General features: G+C 40.3%; 2 protein-coding genes across 6 annotated transcripts in view; one reads left to right on the top strand and one right to left on the bottom strand.

The window, feature by feature from the left end:
• Positions 1 to 22,323, bottom strand: part of LOC101169191 (terminal uridylyltransferase 4) — a 28,007-nt gene extending 5,684 nt beyond the window's left edge. For 2 of the 3 annotated variants that reach the window (XR_002290003.2, XM_020702556.2), the window contains exons 1-23: positions 22,169 to 22,323; positions 20,425 to 20,740; positions 19,286 to 19,422; positions 18,254 to 18,370; positions 17,995 to 18,172; positions 17,812 to 17,900; positions 17,684 to 17,735; positions 17,469 to 17,538; positions 16,079 to 16,205; positions 15,829 to 15,948; positions 14,628 to 14,822; positions 14,368 to 14,542; positions 13,854 to 14,287; positions 13,436 to 13,586; positions 12,475 to 12,561; positions 11,160 to 11,263; positions 11,010 to 11,067; positions 10,828 to 10,931; positions 10,658 to 10,747; positions 8,943 to 9,056; positions 1,905 to 1,982; positions 1,051 to 1,228; positions 791 to 838 (exon numbers count right to left, since the gene is read on the bottom strand). Coding sequence is in view for 2 of the 3 variants with exons in the window: in XM_020702556.2 (XP_020558215.1) it covers positions 791 to 838; positions 1,051 to 1,228; positions 1,905 to 1,982; positions 8,943 to 9,056; positions 10,658 to 10,747; positions 10,828 to 10,931; positions 11,010 to 11,067; positions 11,160 to 11,263; positions 12,475 to 12,561; positions 13,436 to 13,586; positions 13,854 to 14,287; positions 14,368 to 14,542; positions 14,628 to 14,822; positions 15,829 to 15,948; positions 16,079 to 16,205; positions 17,469 to 17,538; positions 17,684 to 17,735; positions 17,812 to 17,900; positions 17,995 to 18,172; positions 18,254 to 18,370; positions 19,286 to 19,422; positions 20,425 to 20,683 (2,965 nt within the window). In the remaining variant the exon portion in view is untranslated. Of the gene's footprint in view, positions 1 to 790; positions 839 to 1,050; positions 1,229 to 1,904; positions 1,983 to 8,942; positions 9,057 to 10,657; positions 10,748 to 10,827; positions 10,932 to 11,009; positions 11,068 to 11,159; positions 11,264 to 12,474; positions 12,562 to 13,435; positions 13,587 to 13,853; positions 14,288 to 14,367; positions 14,543 to 14,627; positions 14,823 to 15,828; positions 15,949 to 16,078; positions 16,206 to 17,468; positions 17,539 to 17,683; positions 17,736 to 17,811; positions 17,901 to 17,994; positions 18,173 to 18,253; positions 18,371 to 19,285; positions 19,423 to 20,424; positions 20,741 to 21,747; positions 21,972 to 22,168 lie in introns of those variants that run through there. The other variant, XM_020702557.2, reaches the window with a different exon arrangement.
• Positions 22,324 to 22,954: 631 nt separating this feature from the next.
• gpx7 (glutathione peroxidase 7) lies at positions 22,955 to 27,131 on the top strand. 3 transcript variants are annotated; one of them, XM_020702558.2, is made up of 4 exons: positions 22,955 to 23,067; positions 23,239 to 23,411; positions 25,406 to 25,667; positions 26,719 to 27,131. In XM_020702558.2, the coding sequence occupies exons 2-4, from the start codon at positions 23,280 to 23,282 to the stop codon at positions 26,880 to 26,882; spliced, it is 558 nt and encodes a 185-aa protein (XP_020558217.1). In that variant the 5' UTR covers positions 22,955 to 23,067; positions 23,239 to 23,279; the 3' UTR covers positions 26,883 to 27,131. The 3 variants fall into 3 exon arrangements, 2 of the variants coding, with proteins under 2 accessions (XP_020558217.1, XP_004068182.1); XR_002290004.1 differs by lacking the exon at positions 22,955 to 23,067 and adding an exon at positions 23,558 to 23,672 and having other exon boundaries at positions 23,297 to 23,411; XM_004068134.4 differs by lacking the exon at positions 22,955 to 23,067 and having other exon boundaries at positions 23,141 to 23,411.
• The last annotated feature ends 703 nt before the right edge of the window (positions 27,132 to 27,834 follow it).

Below are 27,834 nucleotides of genomic sequence, written 5' to 3' on the forward strand. Positions count from 1 at the left end.
TACACTCTCCCGCTAGCTTACAGCCCTTCACACCTCCAATTAAAAAAAAAACAAAAAAAAAACGCGAGCAATATTGGAGCTATCCAGCCGTACAGTTTTGATTCAGATGCCAGCTCTGATGAGGAAAAAAAAAAGACGTACATGGACCTGGTCGTCTACAAGTGGATGGATCAGAATGCAGCGGAGCCCAGCGTGTTCTCTACATCACAAAAAAGCTCTTTTTCAATTAGTTTGCTTTTTGTATTCACAACAATTTTAATGAAGAAATACTCAGAAATGCAATTTTAAGCTTAATTTTGTTCCCCATCATCATCAGAACACGTGAAAACACAAAAAAACACAACTTTCCTCAGAGTGGGTTTTAATACATGTTTTTGCTGATCTCCATTTTTATTTTCATATTCTTTCTGTAGTAGAAAGTATTCAACTTATCAACCGCCCAATCAGATGCCTTAATAATGTAGCCTGCTTTCAAGTGGTAGGGGTATGGGCTTCCAACAAGGTCAGCCCTGATTGGTGAGAATGGTTGCCATAGAAACGATGACTAAGACCTATTCGGATCAATCACTGCTTACTGACATCTTGTGGCTCCAAGATGGCGAACTCCGTATAGCAATAAAAAAAAAAAAAAAAGGCGAATGCTCCGATTTCATTTTGTTGGAACCAGAAGTAAGTCATTTGTCACCCACTCGGCCCAGTTCTCGTGGTTTCTTACTGGGAATCCACAAGCTAAATCTGCATGATCAAGTTCAATATAAAAAGCAGCTATAAAAGCATTTTTTTTACTTACTTTTGCGGGAAACTCCAGCACCAAGATTGTGATTCAAGTCGAAGGGATCTGGGTTAAAAAAGTATATGTAAGCAGAAATAGTCACAAAAGAGATAACCCTCTGATGAACAGATGAGAAAATATTTGAATTAGAAAGGATGGGGAGAACATTTCTTCCAGGTGGTGTTTAGCAACCTAAACCCTAATAAACTTTGGACCTCTTCTCTTTTCCCGCTAATGAAAAAAAGGTTCCAATATAGGATGCAGATGAAGGTGGTCACCTTCGATGGCGATGCATTTGCTCGTCCACTGCTTCTCGAACGTGGTGAGGCGTTTCCTCTGGCGGATGCTGATAACGTGCTCCTTAAAGTCGAACTCTTCGGTGTAAAATCGAAGAAGCCCCAGCCACAACTCCCCCACCGACTCCATGTTGGGCTGGCGCCCTGCGAGGCGCTGACGCTGCAAAAACATGCAAAGGTGTTAATACAGTGGTCCCTAGCTATAACACAGTTCTCAGAGTCTCATAGTTTTGATTATGCAGTTCCCTGTGTTCTATGTCCTAATTGTCTGTTGACCTTGTCAATCAATCTTCTCCGTGCCGTGTCTCCTGTATGTACTCACATATTTAATCACGATCAGATCAGCGTTTTTAATTCTATAATACCAGACTTTTTTTTCTACGATGTTTTGAACTTTGGAAGTGTGAAAATGTTCATATTTGTCTTAGAAAAGTGTCTAAAGTGTGTAGTGAGGAGTTTTACAGCCTTAAAACATCTGTAATCCTACGTCACTGATTATTTATGGAAAAACTAGGGAAATTTAAATAGGTATGATTAAAACAGAAAAGAAAAACTTGCAAAAGAATGGCTAAAATTGTTTAATGAATAAAAAGAGGCTATAACTAAAAACTGTTGTGATAAAAAAATGAATTCTACTTATTTTTACTGCTTATTCTGTTAAGCTTATAGGATTTTTTTTTAGCTAAACGTATGCCAAGTGTTTTAGCTTCCAACAAATATAAAGTATTTAAGGGTTAAATATTTTCCTTATGGTTTCAATAATCAAGTTTGACACAAGCAAGAACCTCCTGAAAGATGCGTTTAGATTGATCAGAAAAGCAAAAGGAGAAACTCACCAGATCTGCAATGTCATCAAAAAAGAAAGCGTTCCAGCCATCTACCATCCTCTGGGGAACAGTCGTACCATCAAAGATCTGTAGAGGAAAAAGCGTAGTCTTGACTTCTCTGGCTTTAATCTTAGAACTACTTCAAGCGTCATGTCTTCCTCTTATCCCTTAAGGCAGGGGTTGGCAACCCAAAATGTTGAAAGAGCCAAATTGGACGAAAAAAACAAAAAAGAAACATGTCTGGAGCCGCAAAATATTAAAAGCCCTATTTAAGCCCTATAATGAAGGCAACACATGCAATATGTATCTATATTAGCCTGCTATCAAGATGACTAAGTTGCTACAAATACATAGTGAGCATTAATGATCAAATGTTTATTTGGCCTGCAGTACATTCTGCGGAGAACGACGCGTCACGTGACTGCTCTGTTGTGCAAGTTTAACTTCAATACAATATCAATGAATTATGTTTCATTCCTTTGATAAAATTAAAAAAAAGTAATAAAGAAATCCGATTTTTGATGTCATTTTTATTTTGAGGATTCGAACAAAAAACAATCAAATGGAACGTGCGTGCCCCATGACAGTCAGCTTGCGCTTGAATGACAGAACAGCTTCAAGCATTTGCGGTGCCTGGAGACTTTCATTCAGCTCGTGTAGCTGGCTTGTCACAGTCATATCCACCAAAAAGTGCAGCTTTTCGAGCCACAACAACTTCCAGATGCGAGTAGTTCAGGTCTTTGCTTTTCAGGAATGTTTTCACGTGTTCTAAACAGACAAAGTGACGCAAAACATCACCCCTGGACAGCCATCGGACTTTGTTGTGTAGCAGGAGATCAAAATATTTCCTTTCAACTTCATCAAGCAATGCATGGAACTGACGGTGGTTCTATTTACATCAGCCACCTGCCTAGCGGTCCGCTAAAAGTAAAAAAATAAATAAAAATAAAAAAAGCACTACTGGTACAAACGTGTGTCGCAGGCTATGACGCAAATTTTCGTTGACAGAAAAGTTGAAATTTAAAATTGTAGTGGCGGTCATGTGCATTTTAGGTCTGTTAGCAGCAGGGGATTGTGGGATGCGGTCTCCTGGTCTAATTAGGGCTGAGCATGAGCGTTTCTGTTTGCCCATGTTTCTTTTCATATGGCAGTTTATTCTTCCTGTTATATTGTTTCTTTATGTTGCACCATGAGTGTGTGAGAGGGAGAGAGGTTGATGAACCCTGTGCAAATAAAAAGGGTGGAGGCGTTTCTGCACTGTTTAGAGATAATATTGCAACCCGCAGACTATCATTTGGTGTGTTTTCATCATTTAAGTATGTGTCCTTTAAGATTGAGTTAAAACAAACTCCTCCCTTACTCTGCATAGTCATGTACAAACCTCCTCAGCACAGCCAAAGTTTCATTGATGATTTCACTGAAATGCTCTCAGTTGTGTGCACAGACTTTGATGGTCTAGTTATTACAGGTGATTTTAATGTTCATGTTGATAATGTCAATGACAAAAATGCAAAAGAGCTCAATGCTGTCCTTGAAACCTTTGATCTAATTCAGCATGTAAGTTGCCCCACCCACAGCAGAGGGCACACTCTGGACCTGCTCATCACAAAGGGGGTTAATATTTACAATGTCAGTGTGGTTGATGTCGCCCTCTCTGATCATTTCTGTGTATTCTTTGACCTGTCTGTTGCTCCCAAACCACCGCCTGGCCCTGCAGTTGTCCAAAGGAGACAAATAAATGAGAGCACTAGGGCACAGTTTGTAGAAATGATAAACCCTGAAAACGCCTCTGGTGCCAATGTTGATGAAATGCTGAATTCTGTTACTTCTAGTACAGGGCTCCAGACTAACTTTTTTCAGTAGGAGCACAGTGGCCCCTAACTGAAAATTTTAGGGGCACAACCAGAAAATTTAGGGGCGCATACCGTAAATCAACATTCTAACCAAATCTACTAATTTCCTCTGTATTACTAATAAATACTTTAATAATAGATGCAGAAATTACAATGTGCTGTTTCAAATGCAGTGTCAAATTTCATTCTGCACTTTTGAAGATGCAACAAGAAGGTAAACTGAGAGCACCATCGCTGTCATGACAGTACAAATAAGTAAAGAAAACGGATGGAAATTCATCTTTGTGACACCAAATAGGTACAGCCAAGATGCACAATAAGCGTGTTTGAGATCACCCAGGTGAACTCAATGCTGCACAGATCACCTGGTGTGTGACATATATTTTTGTTTTTGCTCCAATATTAACTGTCAATCATCACAAAAATATCGCGCGAAAGGGGTGGGAGCAAGGGGCAAACCTACCCGGACACAGCTGGAAACTGAACTGACTGAAAGCTGCCCTACAGACTACAAAACAATGCATTATGGGACATGTGTCCTGATGGTTTTTGTAGTGGAGTGATTAATTAAAATAATTAAAAATACCAATTCATTAAAAAAGGCTACATACATCACAAAACATTAAAATAATCATAAAATATAGAATAACACAGATCATACTAAGGGGGAGAGGAATATTAAAACTAAATTGAATGTTAAGGACAACTCCAATTCCCTGTTGTCCTTCAGTCTTGCTGCAGATTCGCTTTCATCTCACAGCCCCCCCCCCCCCCCCCCCCCCCCCCGGCCCGGTGTCCCCAACGATCCAGGCGAGCCGCTGGTTCATCTCAAACACGTCTATCGTTGCATTTTCCCCACGTATTTTCAGTGCGTCTAAAACTAATGTTGTTTTTGCTCGAGCGTGTTTAAAGTTCAAGCCCTGTTAGCTGTCACGCATGTACGTGTGGGACATTTATTCTCCTCAGCTGACCCGACTCCCGCGGCAGCGATGAGCTGCCGTAACAGGCCGTGCATAAACCGTTTGATGCGCCGCCGTAACCGTAACCAAAACCTAAACCTTCCTCCGGGTCTGTGTGACCCAGAGAAAAGTTCAGCACGGCCTGCATGTATTTAGAAAATTACGAGCGAATAAATAAATACGTTCTAAGGAAAGTAAGGAACTCCTTCATGTGGTCCGGGGAGGGAGGGGGCTGTCGGGTTTCCTGCTTTCAAACCCTGTCATTGTCACGCCCCCAAGAGTCATTTACCCCACTGTGATTGGTTGGTCAGCTCCGTGCACGACAATGAAAAAGTGTCATTCATACAAACTGGCGGGCTGCAGTAACATTAAACCTTCATATCAAGGCGGGGACCGCAAAATATCATCTTGGGGGCCGCAAATAGCCCGCGGGCCGCGAGTTTGAGACCCCTGCTGTACACTCTGGCACTGGTACACTAGCCGCAGGTCGGAAGAACGAATCAATAGTTCGCTTGCTCATAGCTCAGACGCACATATCAGGTTGTGATGATATTTGTCTCCGTTTCCTTCCCACAGATGTTTACGCGCACTCGATTATCTCTAGGCCCCTCCCCCTTCACGCATTTTAGCCACTCACAGTGGCTTTCCCTATTCTTCTCACACGCAGTGGCCGCCTCACAGACAGGTATCACGCGAAGGTGTACGTGCTCGCGTTTCATGAGTATGTGCGCGAGTGTGTGTGTCTGCCTGCGTGCGTGTGCGCTCGCGTCTCGCGTCTCATAGATTATTTCATTGATCATTGACGTGCCCCTTCCACGTTTAATGTATAAAAAAATACGTAGGGTGGGGGAGGCAAATTTACTGGTCGCGCATGTGCGACTGGATGTAAAATTCAGTCGCACACTCTCAAATTTTGGTCGCAAAATGCGACCAATTGCTCGCAGTCTGGAGCCCTGTAGTATCTTGAATGTTCTGGATGCCATTGCCCTTATGAAGGTTAAATTGAGAAAACATAGACAGAAAGCTCCCTGGAGGAACGATGATCTAGTCAGGGCACAGAAACAACAGTGCCGCAGAGCTGAGCGAAAGTGGCGCAAGTCAAAACTCCAGGTTCATTATGAAATGTATAAGGGGGAGTTGTACGCTTACAACCAGATCTTATGCAGAACAAGGGAAAAGTACTTCTCTGAAATCATTGGAAGTTGCAGCAGCAACTCTCGTGTCCTGTTCACAACAGTAAACAGATTAACTAACCCTCCAACCCAGCTACCAATAGAACTGGTTTGCACACCCAAATGTAATGAGTTTGCTGTATTTTTTAATGACAAGGTTCAGGGCATTAAAAAAGCCATCAACTCCACAACACATAACTATCGAACAGCCACCTACTCACTCTAAGCTGACTCACTTTATACCTGTCACTGACCAAACTGTCCAAGAGACCATCACCCGTCTGAGCTCGTCTACATGCTGCCTTGATGTGTTACCCACTAGATTTCTAAAGTCTGTCCTGAACAGTGTGTTGCCATCAATTACTCAAATAGTTAACATGTCTCTTCAATCTGGAATATTCCCAGAGGCCTTAAAAACTGCAGTCATTAAACCTCTCCTGAAGAAAAGCGGTCTTGATCCCACTGTACTGAATAATTACAGACCTTTCTCTAATCTGCCATTTTTAGGAAAAGTCCTTGAAAAAGTTGTCTACCAACAGCTCACTGATTTTCTCTTATTAAACAATTCATTTGATGTTTTCCAGTCAGGTTTTAGACCCCATCATAGCACAGAAACTGCTCTTATCAAGGTAACCAACGACATCCGCCTGAACACTGATGATGGCAAAGTCTCGGTCTTAATCCTGCTAGACCTGAGTGCTGCCTTTGATACTGTTGATCATGGGATCCTTTTGCACAGACTCCAAGACTGGGTTGGCATCTCTGGATCTGCCCTAAGTTGGCTCAAGTCTTATCTAGAAGACAGGAATTACTCTGTTGAAATTGGGAGTTGTGTTTCAGACTACATGGCCTTGACTTGTGGTGTGCCCCAGGGATCGATCCTGGGACCCCTTCTGTTCAACCTCTACATGCTGCCACTAGGGCAGTTAATACGCAGTAATAACATATCTTATCACAACTATGCAGATGATACTCAGATCTATGTGTCACTGACAACAGGTGAATATGGGCCGGTGGATTCACTCAGCCACTGCCTCCAACAGATCAGTGCGTGGATGCAGAACAACTTTCTCCAGCTAAACTCAAACAAGACCGAAGTTATTATTTTTGGCCCACAGAAACAAAGAGAAAGTCTCAGCAGCTACCTTCATTCTCTGTCTCTTAAACCCTCAAATCAAGTCAGAAATCTAGGGGTAATCATGGACTCTGACCTGAACTTTAACAGCCATATCAAGTCAGTAACATCAGCGGCATTTTATCATCTGAAAAACATTGCCAAAATCAAAAACATAGTGTCAAAGCCAGACCTGGAGATACTTATTCATGCATTTGTCTCCAGTAGGTTAGACTACTGTAACGGCCTGCTCACCAGCCTCTCCAAACGAGCTGTAAAACAGCTACAGTACATCCAGAAGGCTGCTGCTCGAGTCCTGACCAGAACCAGGAAGTATGATCACATTAGTCCTGTGCTCAGGTCTCTGCACTGGCTCCCTGTACCCCAAAGAATAGACTTCAAAGCAGCTCTGCTTGTGTACAAGTCTCTCCATGGCCGAGCACCAAAGTACATCTCTGACATGTTAGTGCCATATGAACCATCTCGTACTCTGAGGACCTCAGGGGCCGGCCTCCTGTTGATTCCCAGAGTCAGAACTAAACAAGGGTTTCAATATTCTGCAGCTAAAATCTGGAACAGCCTCCCTGAAGTCGTAAGACAGGCCTCTTCTGTGTTCATGTTCAAATCTAGACTTAAAACATTTCTGTTTAGCCGTGTATATGACTGAAAGGTCCTATCTGCACTTTTTTTTCCTTTCCTTCCTTTATTTTTAAATCAATTTTCTAATTTTTTTTCTTTTTCTTTTACGTTGATTATTTCTATGATGTATTGTGATTTTAATGCATTTTTCTGTTTTGTGAAGCACCTTGAATTACTTTGTGTACGAATTGTGCTATACAAATAAACTTGCCTTGCCTTGCCTTGCCTTGCCAATGTGATGCGTTTTCAAAATAAATGTGCTTGATAGGCCGGAAAGAGGCTGCTCTCCCAGCTTCTCCTTTTGACTCTTCCTCTCTGAGACTGCGCGATGGCGTGCGGTGTGTTGGACACGGACAGTTCTCCAGCGCAGCCAGCTGATTGACAGCTTAACATTTCTGACAGCTCGGCTCCCGTATCGTCTGCTGCAAGTGACGTACTTGCCGGGCGTTACAATATATTTTCGACACATTCTTACAGCATTGGAAAACGTTAAGAATGTTTGTGTCTTGTGTTTCTCTCCCCCATCTTTTTACATTTTCAAACATTTTTGAAAATGCTCCAGGGAGCCACTAGGGCAGCGCTAAAGAGGCGCATGCGGCTCCTGGGCCGCGGGATGCCGACCCCCACCTTAAGGGGTGACCACAGCCAACCATCTACTATGCTACCATCTAACCCCACCCTCTGCATACGTCTCCCTCACAGCCTTATGAGTTTATAGGAGAACTGAACAGAGTGAGTGTGACGTCACCCATAGTAATGAATTCCTTCCGGTTTTAATGAAATGAAGTCACAATACGGACACCACCATGTAGGAACCAGAGTAAGCAGTGATTGGTTCAAATTGGTGGTTTCTATGGCAACCACTCTCGTCAATCAGGAGTCTATCAAAGTCAAATGTTTTAAACGTTGGACATGAGACCACATACTTTTATTAAAGCACCTGATTTGCCAGTTTATAACTTAAATAAATTGCATTACACAAAAAAAGCATGAAGCATGTTAAGAAAAGCTATCAGAGCAAGAATGATTATTCTGAAAAGTAGAGTGACTAAGTAATAGCTGTTTGTTTCTCAATAGGAGACTATGGGATTTTGGCTTCTTGGGGCCAACAGGTACTTCCTGTTTGGAATGAAAAGGGGGCGGGGTCACCAAGTCCAGTTCTCATGTATAGTAAATGCTTACACCAACCACCCTCATTTCCTCCTTGACTACAACCATAAAACTCCTCTTAGGGACTCTTTCTTTTTAGCTCCAAACTTAGCATCATTTTACCAAAATAAAACGTGGTTGCAATAATTAGCAACAAGTACCTCCTGCAGGACGGGAATAACTGGTGGCTGCCTCTGCTGCAGGAAGTAAAGCACCATCAAGATGTAGGCATAGGAGGACAGGCTTCCTCTGGAAGCATCACCAATGTCGCAGCGCTGCAAAAACACCAGGGGAGGGTTAGTAACCAGTTTATTTGAACCCTTCAACAATGAAGTGGTCGCAGGCATCGCCTAAACCAGTGTTTTTCAACCAGTGAGCCGTGAGATATGGTCAGGTGTGCTGTGGGAAAATACCCATTTTCACAGATCTAAAAACATTTACCATCTCCAGGATATCAGCTCTTTGTTCATCCAAACAGGCCCTGATAAAACATTGAGTAGTTAGGAATATGAAAGATCATAAAATACTTTTTTCTTTGCGTTTATTTGATTCTATTAAAGACACTTTGATAAGAATGACGGGACTGCGATCTAAGCGCAGCGTCAGCTCTGTTTTCAGAAAAGTCCAGCCCCTTCAACTGTCTCCACCAATCATTCTTGGAGGCTTAATCATATGTCATCAGTCTGACCAATCAGAAGTGGTTAAAGTATTCACTTCCTTGTTCCGATTCTGCTCATAAAGTCGCTTAGTTCCGACAAAAATAACAGCTAAAGTTCCTCTTTAGTGGTGTAGGTTCCCGCAGGACCTGGTGTCAGACCGTGGAACATGTGAACAAAACAATGAAGCTCAGAGAAGAGAGTCTGTCTGCCCTCGGCGGCAGTTTCTGCAATACATCTCCCATGATGCATCTGGTTTAAGTGACAGAGTCTCAGCGTACAATTAGTCTTCCCTGTTAAACCACAACGAACATACAAACAGTTTTGAAATCTTCTTGATGAGATCAGTTTAGTTCTCCTTCAAGGTTTGTGTTTATTAACAGCCAAACATCCCAGAGTTTGTCCAAGACATCTTTCTAACTGAAACACTTTTCTAATAATGTCTGGATTATTTTATATGTTAAACTTAAGAAGTAATAACATTTAGGAAACAGGATTAAGGTGAAGTGGCAAACAGACACAATTGAAGTAAATGAAAACAATTTAATCATCTATAAAGAAATAAAACATTTTTGTTAAAGTCTTCATCTTTGATTAAGACAAAAGAAAAACTTAATAAAACTTCAACATGTTCACTTTTTGTGTAGCTACAGAAAACAAATATGTTATTTTTTTGTGTAAAACTTGTCAAACATATTGTGATCATATAATTGTCCAAAAATTAGTTGCCTTTGCACCAACATTGAAAAAAATATTTTAAAAAATAAATCATACTTTAGAAAGAATATATTTGTCTTTTTTTGTAAGCAACAACCATCTTTATATAACAAAATTATTTTTTTTCCAGCCCAGAGTCAAAACATTTTGTAAATGTTTATTTCTTACGTTTTTTCTAGTGATTACAACAGTAGCAGAAGTTTTTTTTCAAATGTTTTTTGTAAATTGTAAATCACTGTATTTCATTAGAATTGAAAGTTTTACAATTTTAGATGTGGTAAACTTTTTTTTCTTTAAAGGCTACTTTTTTATGTTATGGGCTCCAAAATTGTTAATCCTTAAAGTGCAAAAATTGAAATCTCAAAGTTTTTTTTTCATGTTTTGCAGTATGTCTCAGTAAAAAAAAAGAAATTCCTGTAATACCATCTCTTAGAAATACAGAAATAAAACTTAAAAAGGAAAAATACAGAAGTATTTTATCTAAACTCTGCTCTCAGACGTACCTTTGCAAAGACCTTCATTGTGTATCCCAGGAACTGAACGCGTGGATCCAAAGCCGCGTATGTTGCCAACATCCTGGTGTTGTGTTGAGCCTTCAAAAACAGTCCCTTCAAATTAGTTTCAAAAGTGCAAAACAGAATTTTGTAAATCCCCGTTTGAAGATTGGACCCACCAGGGTGTTATAAAGGCTGATGTCTCCTTCCAAACCACTTTGCCTGTGTTCAAACTTCACAATAGGCACTTTAGCTGTGGTGATAGGCAGGATGTTTCTTAAACCTGTGACAAAAAGAAGACACCAACTGAATTATTTGCTCCAAATATCCCAGTGTCGTGAAAAGACTGTCATTTAGTTACCTGTGTGTTTCTTTAGCACCTTTGCAAGACCTTCAATTATTTCTTTACAGTTCAGCTTCTGTTAAAAAAATACAATTCAATGGTGATCCAACACCAGGAAAACACATTTTTTTCAAAACACAAAAAACAGTTGTATTTGAGCTTTTTTACCTCAGCAGAGTCGTGACCTTCCAGAGTCATGCAGATGTCCAGGTCACTGTCGCGGAAACCAAAGCCGTTTTTTGAAGAGCCGAACAAACAAAGCTGAGCTTTTTCTGTGGAAAGAGGAGGAACGAAACATTGAAAAGGAAGAAATAGTTCTATCCCAAAGGTTTCTTGTGAAAAAAACTTCCCTTTTATTTTGAAAGTTTTGGAATTGAAGTTTTTTCATTTGTTCATTTCTATCATCCCCTTAAAGAATTACATCAACAATAAAAGACATTTTATAGCATTGAAACGAGCATTGTGCCAATCTCACCAAAAACCTCCATAGATGAGAAAACATTTATCTCTGTAGCATTGAAAAGATAAACTGAGGTATCCATGAACACTTGTGAATAGATACATATCAAAACTGTTGAATTCATTTCTCCTGATCTCATGATCAATTTTCAAACTCCATCTATATGTCAATACAAAGTCTGAGTTCCTGACCAAAGATTATTACCCTTATTTAACTATTAATGAGCGTTCACTTTTGTGCGTAAAGCCTGAAAACCCTCCTTGAAACCTGCATATCTATAAACGAATGTAAGACTTCTGAATGTGGAGGTCTGAAATGCGTGTTCATGTGCATTTATATAGACTTTTCATCAGAAGTGGTCACTTAAACGCAAGTCGCCGAGGGCGGTGTGGACATAGCTTCAGTGTTTCAGGACATTTTCATTTGCTTATACTTTGGTAACTAACAAAATGAAGTCATTTTAGAAATGTTATGTAGTTTTTCTGTAGGGGATAAATCCATTTAAATGTAAGGAATCAGTTTGTGAAAAACTGATTTTTTTTTTACAGTCGTAATAATTTTTTATCTTGGATGCAAAATTTAAAGAGGAAAAAAAGAAATTAAAAAATGAATAAAATTGTGCTAAATAGTAAGAAAGATGAATTATGAACTTTCTTAAAACATCATCACCGTGCGGTTTTCTAAAAAGAAAGTTAAATTGAAAAATGGTCAACAAATCGATCTGTAAACGCTTTGCTTGTTGTGGAATGCCAAAAAGTCCGAAGATAAAAAGTCCATGTGAAAAAGTTAATCACTTTATTGAAGCTGGGACATTTATTTATTGTTTTAATGTATTAAGGTTGTGAGATTTTATCCAATTAAATATTTCAGTGAGGAACAAATAAAACGGATTGTTTTTTTTAAATGCCCCGCCATGCCTTTATGATGCAACATAAGTGCTTTTAAAAAAAGCTAATTTTGTCTCATTTCTGCTGAAGGTCAAATACCCGGAAGTGTTCATGGATAGCAGACCCGTCTGCTCACCATTGAACTCTTTCCTGATGAATCTTTCCAGGCCGGCGAGGATCTGTTCCCTTTTCTGCTGCTCCACAGGAGAAGGTGACAGTTCATCTACAAACACAAGTCTGGTCACAGAAAAGCCCACTAGCTCCAAAGAAATACGAAACAGCAGCTGAAAATACTTAAATTCAACTTTATAGGCAACACAAACATGAACCAAATGCCGTATTTAACCACCTTATCTTTAGTTTAAACAGTTTTTGAATGTATTCTGTAACTTGAGTCACGAAGCTTAATAGTTGAGCATTTATTTCAAAACGGTGCCACTGAATTTAAAAACGAATATTTAAGTAAAAAGTAAAAAAGCTGTTGAGGATAATTGTTCATTAGATGTTGGTGTGATAGTTTAAAACCAAAAATTGAGCCAAGCTACACTGAGATAATAATGAGATAAATTATTCTGAAGCTAAAGTTTAGGCTAAATAAGTTGAAAGCCAAAACTGAATCAAACATTTTTGAAGCCAAAAACTGCGCTAAACTAGTGTGAAGCCAAAAATGAAGCCAAATTATTTTGAAGCAAAAAACTGAACTGAAGTAGTTTACAGCTAAAAACTAAGCTACATTTTTTTATGCCGAAAAATGAGCTAAATTATTTAGAACACAGAATAAGCTAAATTACTTTAAAGTAAAAAAAAAAAAATATATATATATATATTTTGGAAACCAAAAACTAAGCTAAATTATTTTGAAGCTGTAAGCTGAAAGCCAAAAAGTGAACTAAGCTAGTTTAAAGCGTAAAACTAAGCCATTTTTTTTAAAGCTGACCTAAATATCTTGACGCCAAAAGGTGAGCTAAATCAGTCACAAGCCAAAACCTAATAAATAGACGTTTTTTGTGGCGTCCACATGACATTTCAACCTATAAAATATATTCTAAGAATAAATGGGGAAAATGCTCAGAGCAGATGCAGTGCTGCGCTCATACAGTAGCAGAACTCGCAGAGTCCATCGAGGATCTCCCTGAAGCGCTCGTTCATCGGGGGCAGAGGGTTCAGCTCGATCTTTTTGAAATCTTCAGGACACTCGTCCTTCAGGTGACCATCTCGCTTGCAGATGCTGCACACCACAGTCGGAGGCTGAAACGAACAAACACCTCAAGTTAAATGAGCAAAAACTACAGAAGCATCATCTCCCAAAACCTTTGGACAACAGTGCAGCCAGATAAAAAACAGAGGAAGTCACTCCATCTGCGTATGAACATCCAAACCAAAGAAATCAGATTCTTTTTATCGTGTAAAACGTAGTCATTCGGACTTAGGTATTTCAAAACAAAAGCACGAGCAAACATCTCAAACCTTCATATTTACAATAAAATGGACAGATTTCAAAGAGGTTGCAGTTACCTTCCCTCCTGTAAAAATCATTCTATCAAACACATAGTGCAGATCATCTGCTGTAAACGACTCGTCCGTCTCTGGAACCCTGTTCTCCTCCTCCTCCTCCTCCTCCTCTTCTTCATCACTGTCCAGCAGGCCATTAGGAGGTGAGGAGGCCTTGCTCTCCTTGCTGAGAAGCATGTTTCTGAGTCGAGCATCTACAGTCTGCTCATCTCTTTTGGACTCGGCGCCGTCTTCGTCATCAGAGCCGCTCTGAGCGCTCACACTTTCTTCTTCCCTCCTGTCGGCCTCCACCTTCTTGTTCCCTTGGCGTCTGGCGGCGCCCCTCTTCTGGGGGCAGGCGAAGTATTTGTAAGCAGAGCGGAAGCGCTCCTGGATGTACTCAAACACCATTTGGCTGTTCAAACTTCGAGCCACATTTCTCTTCAAGGAAAAAGGATCTAAAGACAAAAACAAACAAATAGTCTTTTAGAGTTTTGAATCAAAATCCTGTACCTTTTCTAACAAAAGAGTGACTCACCTTCAATTGCGAGCCTGCGGCGAGGCCAGTTCTTTGCCTCCCTCGAGAGCAGCTCCTTCAGCCGGATGCTGATGATGTATTCCTCCAGAGCAAACTCCAGAGTGTAGAAGCGAAAAAGCTCCAACCACAATTGTCCCAGTGATACTCCTTTGCCCGTGTTGGTGGCCAGGTGGATCTGTAAGAGGAAGCGGCAGAGATTAGCCACAAAGCTAGCAGTATCAGCACCTATCCTGCAGACTGTGTGGTGAAGCAGAGCTCACCAGGCCTTCAGACTTGTGAGCTTCTTCTGGCTTCTTCTGGTCTGGTTTTGATCTGCCTTCTGCTTTGACTTCGTTCCGGTTCTCGCCGCGTCCCTCTGTGGAGCTGGGAGGCCTGTGCTCCCACTTAACAAACACGTCCAGCACGATTCCAGTCAGGTGATATTCATCCACGCGTTTCACCTCGAAGCCTTCGATCTGAAAGAAAACAATCCAACTCTTGAAAGGCTACATCAGTGTCACAAATGAATACAATTACAACGCAGTATTCTTTATTAACAAATAACAGTAACAACTAACTACTACCTATCTAACTAATGAACTAACTATATAGGTGTTGTAGAATGACTGTGTGTGTGTGTGTGTGTGTGTGTGTCAGCACTGCGTGTGTAGGAGGAAGGAGCGCACACGTGTGTTGGGGGTGCGTGTTGATTCTTCTGCACCTGACCGCTCTGGAGCTGCACGCGAGGCTTCACCTGTGCTCTCTGGTCCAGACATCTTCTCGGAATATTATATATTGCCCAGTAATAAACAGACTACAGACTCTTTGTCACCTTTTCGGAAGCCTGACACCCATGAAGAACGCGGGGCAGGAGGCTCCGTCTTTGTTTATACATAATAATAACCCTGCGCTGCACAAAATAGTTCCCAAACCAAACATGTAGTGATATTCATCCCACTCTAACAGTGCGCGTTCATGTTTAATGTCACAGAGTGAAGGAGAACAGTAATAAATCCCCCCCACACAAAATCCTCCGGCGGGCAGCCGTGTCGCACACTCAAGAATGCAATGGAAATGAATAATTAGAACGCAGGAAATTTGTTGTATTTCCTCGCGAGACGGAAACTTCTGTTGTAGAATGTGGATGTGTGTGTGCTGCTGATACCGGCGCGTGTGTGTGTGAGTAGAGTGAGCTGCGTGCAGCGTAGAGGGTGTGAGAGCAACGGTGCAGGGAGTGAAGGAGAACAGTAATCGAAGGTTTCCCCCAGAAACCCTTGAAGTCTGAACACAGGACTAGCAGAAAAAGTTAATTATCAGCAAAGATGAATGTGTTTAATGTGTTTATTATAGTTTCAATCACGCACCATATGCAGAACTTTAAAAAAAAAACGTGCTGGGATGCGGTGATCGTCACACCCTTACTTTCAGTAACTACTTAGCCACCAATATCAAAAAGATCCTTTACATCATTATATGACTCACCCAGCGGCCCAGGTAGACGGGAAGGATGGGCTCTTTCCTCTGCTGCAGGAAGAAGATGACCATAAGAGCGAAGGAGTATGATGGGATCCCTCCTTCAGCCTGGCAGTCGACGTGACACAGCTGCGGAGAACAACAGGAACCTCTCATTCAAACTCCAACAAATCGAATTAACTTGGTTTTAAAAATATCCTCAATCTGCAGTTTTTAGATATTTGAGACACAGAAACTATTCAGTTGTGCCCAGTCTTACCCTTGCCCAGTAGCGGAAAGCGAGCACCAGAGGAACCAGTCTGGGCTCCAGTTTAACCAAAGCTGCCAAGTGATTGGTGGTGAGACAAGCAACGTCGTTGCCCGCGCTCACTTTGCAAAGGAGGCCGCTGTGCAAAGAAACAGACACCCAAATAACAGTCAAAAACTCAGACTCCAGTGGCAATGAGTCATTTCTCCCCACTGTCTCCATGTGCATGTTTGGCGTCTACAGCTGCTTTACCAAAATAAATGTTTTAATGCAACTATCAATCCTACGAAGAAAATCATAAATAGCCTGAATTAGCATCCTATTTTTCACTGAGCAGATAGCTGTTATGCTACGTACACACTGGGCATGTGTGGTGCGTTCAAGAACCCCCACTCAGCTTTTAGCACACAGTGTTCACACTAGACTGTCGCTATCTGATAATAGCGCATGAAGCTAATGTTGGAAGAAGCTTGGTGCGGACCGGATTGGGAGTGTTCAGGGTGGTGTGGCCGTAAAAATAAACAAATAAATAAAAGACAGTTGGTACGGGGCGACAAAACGTTTCAAATCTGGTGAATTTTGCGCCAGGCTTTTTCTTTCACAGCTCTGTTCCGATATATGGAAGATGTGTTGTCATAGCATTCCAGCCGGGCACAAACTGCAATCATTCATTTTGTCCTTTATCATGAATTTTCAAACGGTTGAACACTTGTGAGTAAAAAAAAGGACGGCATACATCCTTTCACTGCCAAACCCAAACCCGTGATTGGCTGAAGTTCAACTGGTTTAACTTTAAAGACGCATTTAATGGCCGCAGGCTTTGTTGATGGAGCCCAGAAACGGCTCCTTAAATACAGCTTAAAAAATCCATGTGGTGAACGCGACAATTTTGGACGCAGAAGCCCCAAATGTACATACATGTGCATTTCAATAAAGTTTTCATTGAAAGTGGTCGCTCGAATGCGCCTGTCTGAGCCCAGTGTGAAAGCAGACATTAGCGCTGCATAAATGAACAAAACAGACTGTTTAATGTTTTTTATAGGAAAAATAAAATTGATTTGGAAAAAGAAAATTATTTCAACCCAAATGTTTTATAATTTCATTGCTAGGCCTCCAAAATTGTGCCGCTAAATATGTTTGTAGTCTGGCTTTTTACTATTAAAGGTGTATCAAATGTCTTAAAAACTGTGAAAGAGGCATTTTTTCTGATCCAAGAGGGTGAATCTGTGTGTTCAACAACAGAAATCCAGTGGATAATCATGTTTAAGTCCCATAGAAATCAAAATTTACATTATTTAACTCTGCTCGTTATTCAGAAGACCCCGGAGGCTCAAAATGTTGCCTTCCACAAACCAGATGACAAATGAGGAAATCAGAAATACAAATCAGAAGACTGGCTCACCTGCTTTTATCGCGGCAAAACACAGCAGGAACTTTGGCATGAAAATCTGACTCGACGTCAGAGAATTCAACTAAAGAAGATGGAAAGCAACAGATTTAAATCTCAAAGGCTGAACTCACGAAACAAAGCAGCAAAAATTATGAAAAAAACCTAGATAAGATACTTTTATGCAAGTTCAAGACAAAAGCAAAAAAAAAACATTAAGAGAAACTTACCGCTGTTTTTGAGGATTTCCAGCACTTTAATCAAGACTTCAGGTTGAGTCATCTGAACAGAAGTCATACGGCCGTCAGCCCTTTTTTCCAGTACAAATATCATAACCAAACAGAGGTCGCAGACTTACTGTGGAAGGGAAGGTGACATCAATGTTGATGTCGCTCGACTTGAAGGCGAAACGAGTGAGACAGGAACCGTAGAGACGAAGGGAACAGGCTGGAAAAAGATCATCAGCCAACACATTCAGCACACAGGCTGCAAGCCCAGGGAGGTTTCTGAGTTTACAGAGACGACAGCTGTAGGGAACCACCTGCAAGGTGCCGTTTTATGACCTCCTCCATTCTGGTGACCACCGTCTCCCGAACTTTAAAGTCCTCCTCTGAGATCCCCTGCTGCGCTGCGACTTCTCTGACGGCCGCGTCCACGGCCTTCAGCTGGGTGGCGGAGGGCGGCGGCAAAGCCCACAGCTCGTTCTCCTCCTGCTTCTCCTGAAATGCCAACAACAAAAGCATTTAGACCCCAGATTCTTCCCTGCCGTTCCCACAAAGCACCAACAAGCTGAAACTCACTGTGATGTTCTTCTTGTGCCTCTTCTCTTTGATGTGTTTGTGTGCACCCTGGATGTTCTCGATGTGCACAGAGCACAGCTTGCATGAGTACTGATAGTTTGGGTACTCCGGGGACTGCTGTGGAAACAAAAACCAGAGGAAAAAAAGATGAGTCCATTGGTCACTTTAAACCCCATGTGACAGCACAAACATGGAAAATTCAAATGGGAGCTTTTATTTTGATACCAAAGGTGGGAAGATCAAGCCCTTTTGCTCAGTTTAAACAAAAGACTATTTTGACAAAAAGGTTAAAAAAAAATAATATAATTACATTTTAATATTCGATCAATTCGAGGCAAGAGCTGGCAGCTCGCCCAGTGTATTTTCTGTCACATTAAAAGGCATTTTCTCTCTGCTCCTGATTCACAACGATTCGAATAAAGAAATACTCAGGAATGCAATTTTGAATTTAATGTTCTTAATCCATGTCCTCATCATCATAAAAATGCCACCAGATCTTGTTGAAAACAACATTTTTATAGTCTTTAAGTACACTGTTCAAACTGATGTTTTTTTTTTAATCTAATGCGGATTTGTGGCATTTGTTTCATAAATGTTGTTGTTGGTGATACTAATCCACCAATTAGCTACCTCAGTTGTGTTTTTTTTCTCTTTGGTGACACATTTGGTTTGCACTGCGATGCTTAATATATAAATCAGTCGGTAAATGTTTTCACATGTATATTTTTTACAAGGATTTCATCTTCAGAAAATGATTACCTTATTTGGAATGCAGTTATTGCACTAACCTTAATTTAAAAACTATTAAAAAGTGAAAACAAACAGCAAACAGGATTGCTACAGCAAAAAACATAAAAGGCTTTTCTTCACGCTAGTTAACTTTGTTGAGCAGGAGGTAAATAGTGAGGAAATCTCTGTAATTGATCTTTTTTTGTTATTTTTGTTCTCAAACTTGGAATTAGGTTCCTTCTCGGTTCATCCCTGCTGTGGTTGTAAATGTGGGAGTGGCAGGAAACTTCAGCAGCTCTTTACTTTGACTAGACGGTGGATGTAGTCTCTGAGGAGGCGCTCCTCCGCCTGTCGGAGGCCCAGCTGCTGCTCTGTGAGGTCTCTTTCCTCCACAGCGGGCCTCCGCTGTGCAGCATCCTCTCCGGACTGAGGCATGGGAGCTGCAAATTTTAAACAAAGACACGTGTGTTGTAAGTTTTTTTATTAAACAAGAACGACGTACTTACAAACCTGAGATGTAACTGAAAAGGAAAATATGATGTGTCCCTGTTTCAGAAAAGTTTATTTTACAGCTGGAATTTAAGGGCAAAGCAGGATCATTTTAAAACACTTATGGTACAATTTCTATTTTATCAATATGAAGAAGAAAAAAAGCATGGGTTCTAGAACATAACCCTGTGGTACTCCTATTTAACAAGTTTTAATAGGGTTAAGATATTACTAGCACCAACAAGGTAATAGTTTATCAAGATTAAATATGTTTGGATAAGTTGATTGCCAGTTTCTGTATTATCAATCTTCCATAGATGACCGTAACTGTATGTTACACCATTAAACCAACTAGTGAGGAAAGTGAATTGTTGCATCCATACTACATACCATTATATTTACAGAAAAACTCTGAAATAAATATTCTGCTAAATTTAAGAAGAACTTTCTATATATTGTTCTATTCTATTACACCAGACTTAGCATGAGGCGACTTAAAGATTTTACTTTTTAGGAAATTAAAATAAAAAGATTTTTTTCTGAACTTTTACTTTTTTGTTGTTGTTTTTTAATTCATATATTGAACCAAAACAAAACCTCGACCCTGTGTTCAATCCCCCGTTTTAAGCCAAACCCCCAAAACCCCACACCGCCAGCATGCCCGTAGAAGAGATGTGCACAAACATTTACGCTTAGCAGGCTCACTGAGAGATTTAGAATCCTAACATTTTGTGCAGGCCAACTGCGTGCTTCGCACAAGTTTGACTATTTTTGGCCTGCAGACAGCCCGTATCCACCCGCATGAGTCACAATTTATGTGACCAATGGATACATTGTTTCAAGAGATCTATCAATTTTTGTCAAATTTGTTGGGAAACGAGAGCCATCTAAGCTCATTAGGACAATCTGACAGCTGCTGCTCGCCAGTTGAAAGCTCCCCGCTTGTCCTTTACCTCTCTCCCCCGAACTTGTTCTCCCGCTCAGTCTGGTCAATTTGGAGGATCGCCCTCGCTTCCTCTCCCCCGGTTTATCAGGAAAAGTCTTGCATGGTCCCTGGCTTGGTTCGTTCCTTGCAGTGGCAGGATTTTCTTTGCTGCGCGGCGCAGGCTTGTCTTTCTGCACCAACGTCTCTCTGTTGGACTTCTGATTGGATGAAGTCCTGGCTGCTCTAGACTGAGCCTGTTTGTTTACTGGACTTGAGGTCACATCCATCCCTCCAGTGCTGCTGCTCTGCGTGGAATAAATGTCAATGATGATGACCAGGGACGTCTGGACAGAGGGGAAAAAAACAAACAAACAAAAACAACCATGTTTGGATGCAGGATTGACAAAAAGGCAGGAGGCAACATCAGACTAAACATTTGTAAAAAGAAACAAATTGCTGTTCATGGAATTACAAAGAATTCTAGTTGGGATCTGGATTTATTTGAGAGAAATCTTTAATAATTCAATACTTTTGAAGAAAACCATTACAGTAATTATTTTTAAAAGTCATAAACAAGTCGTCTTTTCATTATAATCATACCGTTTTTAGCCAAAATCAAAAAATCTATGTCGTTTTTAAGGACATAGTGTCTGCAGAGAGGCAGTAATTCATCAGAAATTCACCTCAAAGTTGTGGGCAGGGCTGTTGGAGTAGAGCAATCCCGCCACCCTTCCCCTCCCCATCCCTGAGTGCTCAGTAGAGAGAGCTTGTGGCCCAGGGCCCGCCCAGCATATTTTCTACATCAAAAATACACTCTTTTTCAAATATCAGTTTTTGTCTGCTACGAATTCACAAGGATTTGAATAAAGAAATACTCAGAAATGCAATTTTCAAGCTTAGATTTCTTTATACATCTCCGCCATCATCAGAAAAATGCCACAAGCTGTTAAAAACAGCTAAAACAACAAGATTTATCATCTTTAAACGAGATGAATGTCAAATCTAGATGATCAAATATTTCAAAGCATACCAATGAACACAGTTCAGTGCAAATGTTTCTCATATCATAACTTAAGATCTATTGCCAGTAAATTGTATTTCATCTAAGTTTTTTTTAATTCAAAATAAGTTATGCTAGACATAAAAACTAACTAAATTGAGAGAAAATTACATTATGACAGATAACCGTTCTTATCTTATCTCAAGGTTCAAGAGTGACACATAAAACAAAGTAAACGAAAGCACTACACTGCAATCCCTCATCGTGAGCGTGAAACGAAACCTAATTTTCCGGACTCCGGAAACGTAACTAGATCAGATGCACCCAAGCATCTGATGCGTTCACGTTCACCTGCTCTCACGATGTTAATCGATCCCTGATTCTCAACAGCAGTCCCACGTCGGTTTTGGGGTGCAGGCAGGAGCACAACACCGAGCCTGGTCGTTAGCTAAACTTTAAAAACAGAGCGGTTAACTAACTGTGAGACTAGTTTAGAAAGTGCCAGCACCCATGTAAACAAAATAAACAGCCTTATTTGAAACCCAGGAACGCCAGTGTTTATTTTTTAAATCGTTAACGTTCAGTTCCCGGCGGATTCTGACGTCCCAGAGTTCGTTTTTAAGCTAGCTAGCCGGTGGATGAGGCTCGAGCTAGCTACAAAAACACATCAAAGATCGGGTACATCGCTGCCGCACGGCAATTAAAAACAAAAAAACAAAAACGAAGGGACGTGGTCGGACGCTACCCCACTCATAAGCAAGCACAGACTCACTTTGAAGTGTGAGGTGGGTTCCGGATTATGGTTTAAATCTCTCCATGGTGAGGCTCCGCGTCATGTTGTTCAAATCCCACGGCCCTGGTCAAAACAGCGACCACTGACGCCATGTTAATACATTTCGCCCGCTGCATTGTGGGAGTGCCAGTGATGATGGTGAAGAGGGCGTATTGTGTACTGCGTTCAAGTCTGCACGGAAATTCCACCATTAATATAAGGTGGTTCTTTTACTTTCACCCATCCACATTAGCTATCTAGCTGAAGAAAAATGAAAGCATGGTAATCGTTAAAGGTAATTGTTACTTAGTTAGCATTGATTTAACCCTACTTAACTACTCAACTAAGACAAAATCATTGAAAACATGTTTTACTTTTCCTGCTGCTTATTGCTTTGGGGAAATAAACACAATCTTTGTTTTTACAAAAATGCTTTTTAATCTGCTGGACTGTATGGTTGTACAGGCTGTTAAAGGGTTGATTTTAGATTATTCAAGTTTATATAGGCCTACTTACGGTCTGTGTTGTTGTTGTTTTTTTTTGTTTAAACCTATCTTTTAAAGGGAAAATTCAAGTTTTTCTAAATGTCCACGAATGGTATTGGTTTGAATTTTTCCATTTTTCAACCTGTCATGCAAAGAATACATATATTTTTATTTATCTCTATTTCTTTGTTTTATTATTATTATTATTATTATTATTATTATTATTATTATTATTATTATTATTATTATTATTATTATTATTATTATTATTATTATTCATTGGAAGGAAACGCAGTCATTGGAGTGTTTAGGAACTGCAATAGTTTTATTTTTACAACCTTTTCCCGGAAGTCACGTGCCACAGCGTGTAGCTTGATGGTGACAGAAGTTTTCCACAGACCTGGCAGTTTTAAAGTAAGTAATAAGGAATAATTTTTTTGTTTAATATTCTTTTTTCTTTTTTAAAATTGTTGATACTACTATTTTTTAAAGGAAACGTAGTCATTGGGATGTTTACGAATTGCATTCATTTTATTTTTCCAACCTTCCTCCGGAAGTCACGTGCCACAACTTTTACCTTGACAGTGACAGAAGTTTGCAGCTGAGCTGGCAGTTCGGCAGAAAAGATGCTCCGCTCAGCGCTCGCCGTTTTTGTAACACTATTCAGTCTCTCTGAAAGCAAACAAAAGGACTTTTACACCTTCAAAGTTGTGAACAGCAGAGGGAAGCTCGTGTCTCTAGAAAAATACCGGGGTTCGGTGAGTCCAAATGAAATAAACAAAACTAACAGAACCTCTTCCTGCGCCGAACCTGGATGGAATATATTTTGCGGGACCTTTCCGCTCCTTTTGCATGCCGGCATGAGCGCATCTTTTAAGAGAGTGCTTTAACTTTCTGTCTGCAGATGGGACTAACACTTGTCTGAATGCTGTGGGGCGCTCGGGCTCCTCTCGGTAGTCTACGTGGCAGGAGGCCTGCAGCTGTAGGAGCTCTGCAGCTCCCATGAACTACTAGTGAAGGTACCACGATCCAAGCTGTCCACAAACGCAACATTTCACTGATGCATTAAAATGCACACGAAAAATTAAAGCCCTATTATTACAATATTGTTTTCGCAATTCTTTCTATCTGCATTTTTGGATGAACGTCCTCAAAAGTGATGACATCACAGGCGGGCGAAACCAAAATGAATTAGAATGAGAAGATTAAAAGTCAAAGCAGAAAGTTACACAAAATATTAAGTTATTCAAGTCACAACAAGAGCTCAACAGTTTGTACTTTGGTTTCAATGAAAGCATCGTATCTGATGCTTTGTTTTGTTTATTTTGGGAGGACTATAGATTTTTATTTTAAACATTATGATTTGTTTATGTTTAAATAAACGAGAGGAACACACTGCACCCTTTAAAGCATGAATGAAGCTCTTGCATGTGCTGATCTGCACTAACACTTGTGTTTGGGACCTGCAGCCTATAGATTTTATTGATTCCTTTTGCATTATGACTAACAGTTTCACGTGATGTATCACGTGATGTAATAAAGGAGAGAGAAAAGATTTTTTTTTGCCTTTATTATTAAATGTTTCCCGTTTAGTTTTAAACTGCTATCAGAAGAAAGCGTGCAGTAGATCAAAGATCATATAGACTTTGATTTATAATATAATAATAATGGATTGGATTTATCTGCGCTTTTCAAGACACCCAAAGCGCTAGTGTGTCCATTATTCATTCACTCCTCATTCATACTTGGTGATGGTAAGCTACTGTTGTAGCCACAGCTGGCCTGGGGCAGACTGACGGAGGCGTGGCTGCCAGTTCGCGCCTACGGCCCCTCTGACCATCACCGGGATCATTCATGCGCATTCACACACCAGTGGAGCCACACTGGAGGCAAGGAGGGTGAAGTGTCTTGCCCAAGCACACAACGGCATTTTGGCTGGTGGGAGCGGGGATCGAACCGCCAACCCTTCGATCATTGGACGACCCGCTCAACCACCTCAGCCACTGTCGCCCGATTTGACTGAACGAGAGAAGATAATTTATTCTTTCATTTCTATTTATTGTTTTTATTCAGAACCAAGAAAATTGGTAAATTCATCGACCTCTCATGGGGGGGGACATAATTGCTAAAAACTTATTGAACCTTTTTCATACTATAAAAGTTATTCTTTATAGTATAACCCAATCATTTAAAATAAACATTGAAATAAAAAGAAAATAATACACATATCTTTCTAAAATTAATATAAAGACCCACTCCGATCATCTTTTGATCTCTTATAAAAGTGTTTCCAGTGGTCTTTTAATTATGATTATGCTGTTTTTAGCCAAAATAAAAACATATAAACATTTGCTTACTCTCTCTCACTCCCCCAACCTAAAATTAGCGGTGCAACAAAAATGGCGAGCAATATTAGAGCTATCCAGTTGTATGGTTTTGAGCAAGACGCCTGCTCAGACGAGGAAAATGAAGATGTTCTTGGATCTATTTGTCTCCAAGTGGATGCATCAGAATGGAGCGGAGCACGGAGCTCAAAACAAATACGATCTTTTTTTTCAACAGCATGTTTTTGTCTGCTCCTGGTTCAGAATGTTGAAGTACTTAGAAATGTAGTTTTGAGCAGAATTTTTGTCCTCCATCCTCAGAAAATGCCACAACACCAAAAACATACTTCATCAGAGTGAATCTATGAAAGCAAATTTGGGGAAATGTTTTTTGCCGGCTTGTTGTCACTGTATTTGTGTTTCTTCAGGTGTCGCTGGTGGTGAACGTAGCCAGTGAATGTGGCTTCACCGAAGAACATTACAAAGACCTGCAGCAGCTCCAGCGGGACTTTGGCTCAAGTCACTTCAATGTTCTGGGTTTCCCCTGCAACCAGTTCGGGCAGCAGGAGCCGGGCAGCGACAAGGAAATCGACAGCTTTGTGCGCAGAGTCTATGGAGTCTCCTTCCCGCTGTTCAGCAAAATCGCTGTAGTTGGAACAGGAGCCCATAATGTCTACAAGTATCTTGCTGGTAAGATCTTTGATCCCCCAAAAGAGCTGCAAATGTCTACTGCTCACAAAGATAACCCCCTTTAATCTGTGCAGAATTGAATCTGTTAACTCAGGAGATGTCAGCGGGGAGACCTAAATAACAAACAATCTTTGACATACCATACTTTGACATACATACTTTGACCGCTAAAGCGATCAACGTGAATCATCGGATTCTGAGGAAGAGAAAAGCTGCTTTTCATATCGGCTTTAAACTGTTACGTAACGCATTCCTAATTATTAGCTGATTAAGTTGATTGCATATCGGCGCAAAGCTGCTTTTCTCCGCTTCAGAATCCGCTGGAATTACGTTCTTTGCTTAAACTGTTTTAATAATTACAGTAGTCAAAATAATGTCAACACTGGAGCTAAAGCTTTGCTGTTAATAGAACAAACAGTTTTCACTTTGCAAATGTGTTTAAAAACGTCCTTAAATCGTTTTTTAAACAACAGTTTTTAAAATTAATTAGTTTAAAGTCTCAATCTGATCATTTTTGATCAATTTTAAGGCGTTTCCCAGAGGTCTTTTAATTCTGATCATGCAGCTTTTATCTATCCTGTGTCGTTTTCTAGGACATAGTGTCTGTAGAGCAGCAGGAGCTCATTAGACATTCGCCTTTGAGTTGTGGGCGGGACTGTTGACGCAGAGTAAGCCCTTTTCAACTTCCCATCATCCATCTGTTTGAATGGTGAGCAATTTTGGAGCGATGCTGCTGTACGGTTCAGAACCAGATGCCTCCTCAGACGAGGAAAACAAAGACAAACGTGGATCTAGTCGTCTATAAGTAGATGCATCAGAATGGAGCAGGGCAGGGAGCTTGAGGACCGCCGATTATAGTTTCTACTTGACAACTATAAGCTTTTTCCAACTGCATTTATTCATCTGCTCCTGATTCACAACAAAAAAGAAATACTAAGAAATTTAATTTTAAGCCACCAAAAACACAATTTTCATCAGAGTGGGTCTTTTAAGAAAATGATTAAAGAAGATTTTGGAATGATGTTGTAAAGTTTGCTTTTGATTTTCACAGACTCGTCCGGAAAAGAGCCCGACTGGAACTTCTGGAAGTATCTCATTGACGTGAACGGCAAAGTGGTGGATGCGTGGGGACCCAAGGTTTCCGTCAAAGAAATCCGGCCCAAAATAGCTGAAATGGTTCGGCAGATAATCCTAAAGAAGAAAGAGGAGCTTTAAGTTGCTTCCAGATCCTTTGCAGCAAAGAGAACCAAAGGAACAAACGACACATTTGTAGAAATCTTGTTGAGGTCTTGAATTTATCTGACAAGCGTTAATCCCATCTTCATGCACTAATGAAACGTCACTGTGTCCGTATGTTTGTCACGTTTGAATCAAGAACTCTTGAGTTTTTTTATATACTAAGTACAAATGCTTTGATTTGATTTTTTTGTTTGTTATTGAATAAACTTTTACTGTGATGACTTGGTTTTTGAGATGGTGCTTAGCTATTTTCACTAAAACTTCAGATGTTTGTTGAAGTTGGTTCAAATCTGTTTTTTTTACGGTGGCCCTGAAGTTCAAATCACATCAACAAATCACTCGACAATTAAAAAAGCAAAGCAATTAATAAAAAAACAACTTCGCATTTTAGAAATCAATACAAAATTCCAAAAACCAAAATGTAATTCATGAAAAAACCACAATTCCAAAAAAAAAAAAAAAAAACGTAAAAAAAGGGAAAATAAAAGAGGAGTCCAGAAATAAGAAATGTTAAAAAATAATTCAAAGAAACCGGAAAAGGTAGGTATCATATGAGTTATTTGGCCTGAAAATATCTTCCGACAGACGATATTTCTTTGAACGTCTGGCCACACCCACTGCAAAAGTTTGCTCATTGCTCAGTTCTTCCTTTAGCTCAGTTGGAGCAAAACGTCCTTATGTTGCTGTCGTCATCCAATCAGAGATGTCCAATCTAGCATACTTGTGTTTTCTTAAATGCTTTTTTTTACAATTTGGTCTGTGGAATTTTATTTTAACTTCTAAAATATGTTTTTTAGTACTATTTGTTCTGCTTTTTTTTATTTAACTTTAACAAGTTTTTTTCCATTGAGTGATCTATTGGTGTGACGTGTCGCGGTCACCGTTGTCTTTAGTCCTGGTGTGTGACAAGGACGAGTTTTCAAAGTTT

This window comes from Oryzias latipes, chromosome 4 (assembly GCF_002234675.1).
Source record: "Oryzias latipes chromosome 4, ASM223467v1".
In the NCBI taxonomy this organism is placed as follows: Eukaryota; Metazoa; Chordata; class Actinopteri; order Beloniformes; family Adrianichthyidae; genus Oryzias; species Oryzias latipes.

Coding starts and splice junctions, on each gene's coding strand:
- gpx7 (XM_020702558.2), top strand. CDS start 23,280: ATGCTCCGCTCAGCGCTCGCCGTTTTTGTAACACTATTCAGTCTCTCT. Junction 23,412..25,405: donor TAGAAAAATACCGGGGTTCG/GTGAGTCCAAAT, acceptor GTGTTTCTTCAG/GTGTCGCTGGTGGTGAACGT. Junction 25,668..26,718: donor TGTCTACAAGTATCTTGCTG/GTAAGATCTTTG, acceptor TGATTTTCACAG/ACTCGTCCGGAAAAGAGCCC.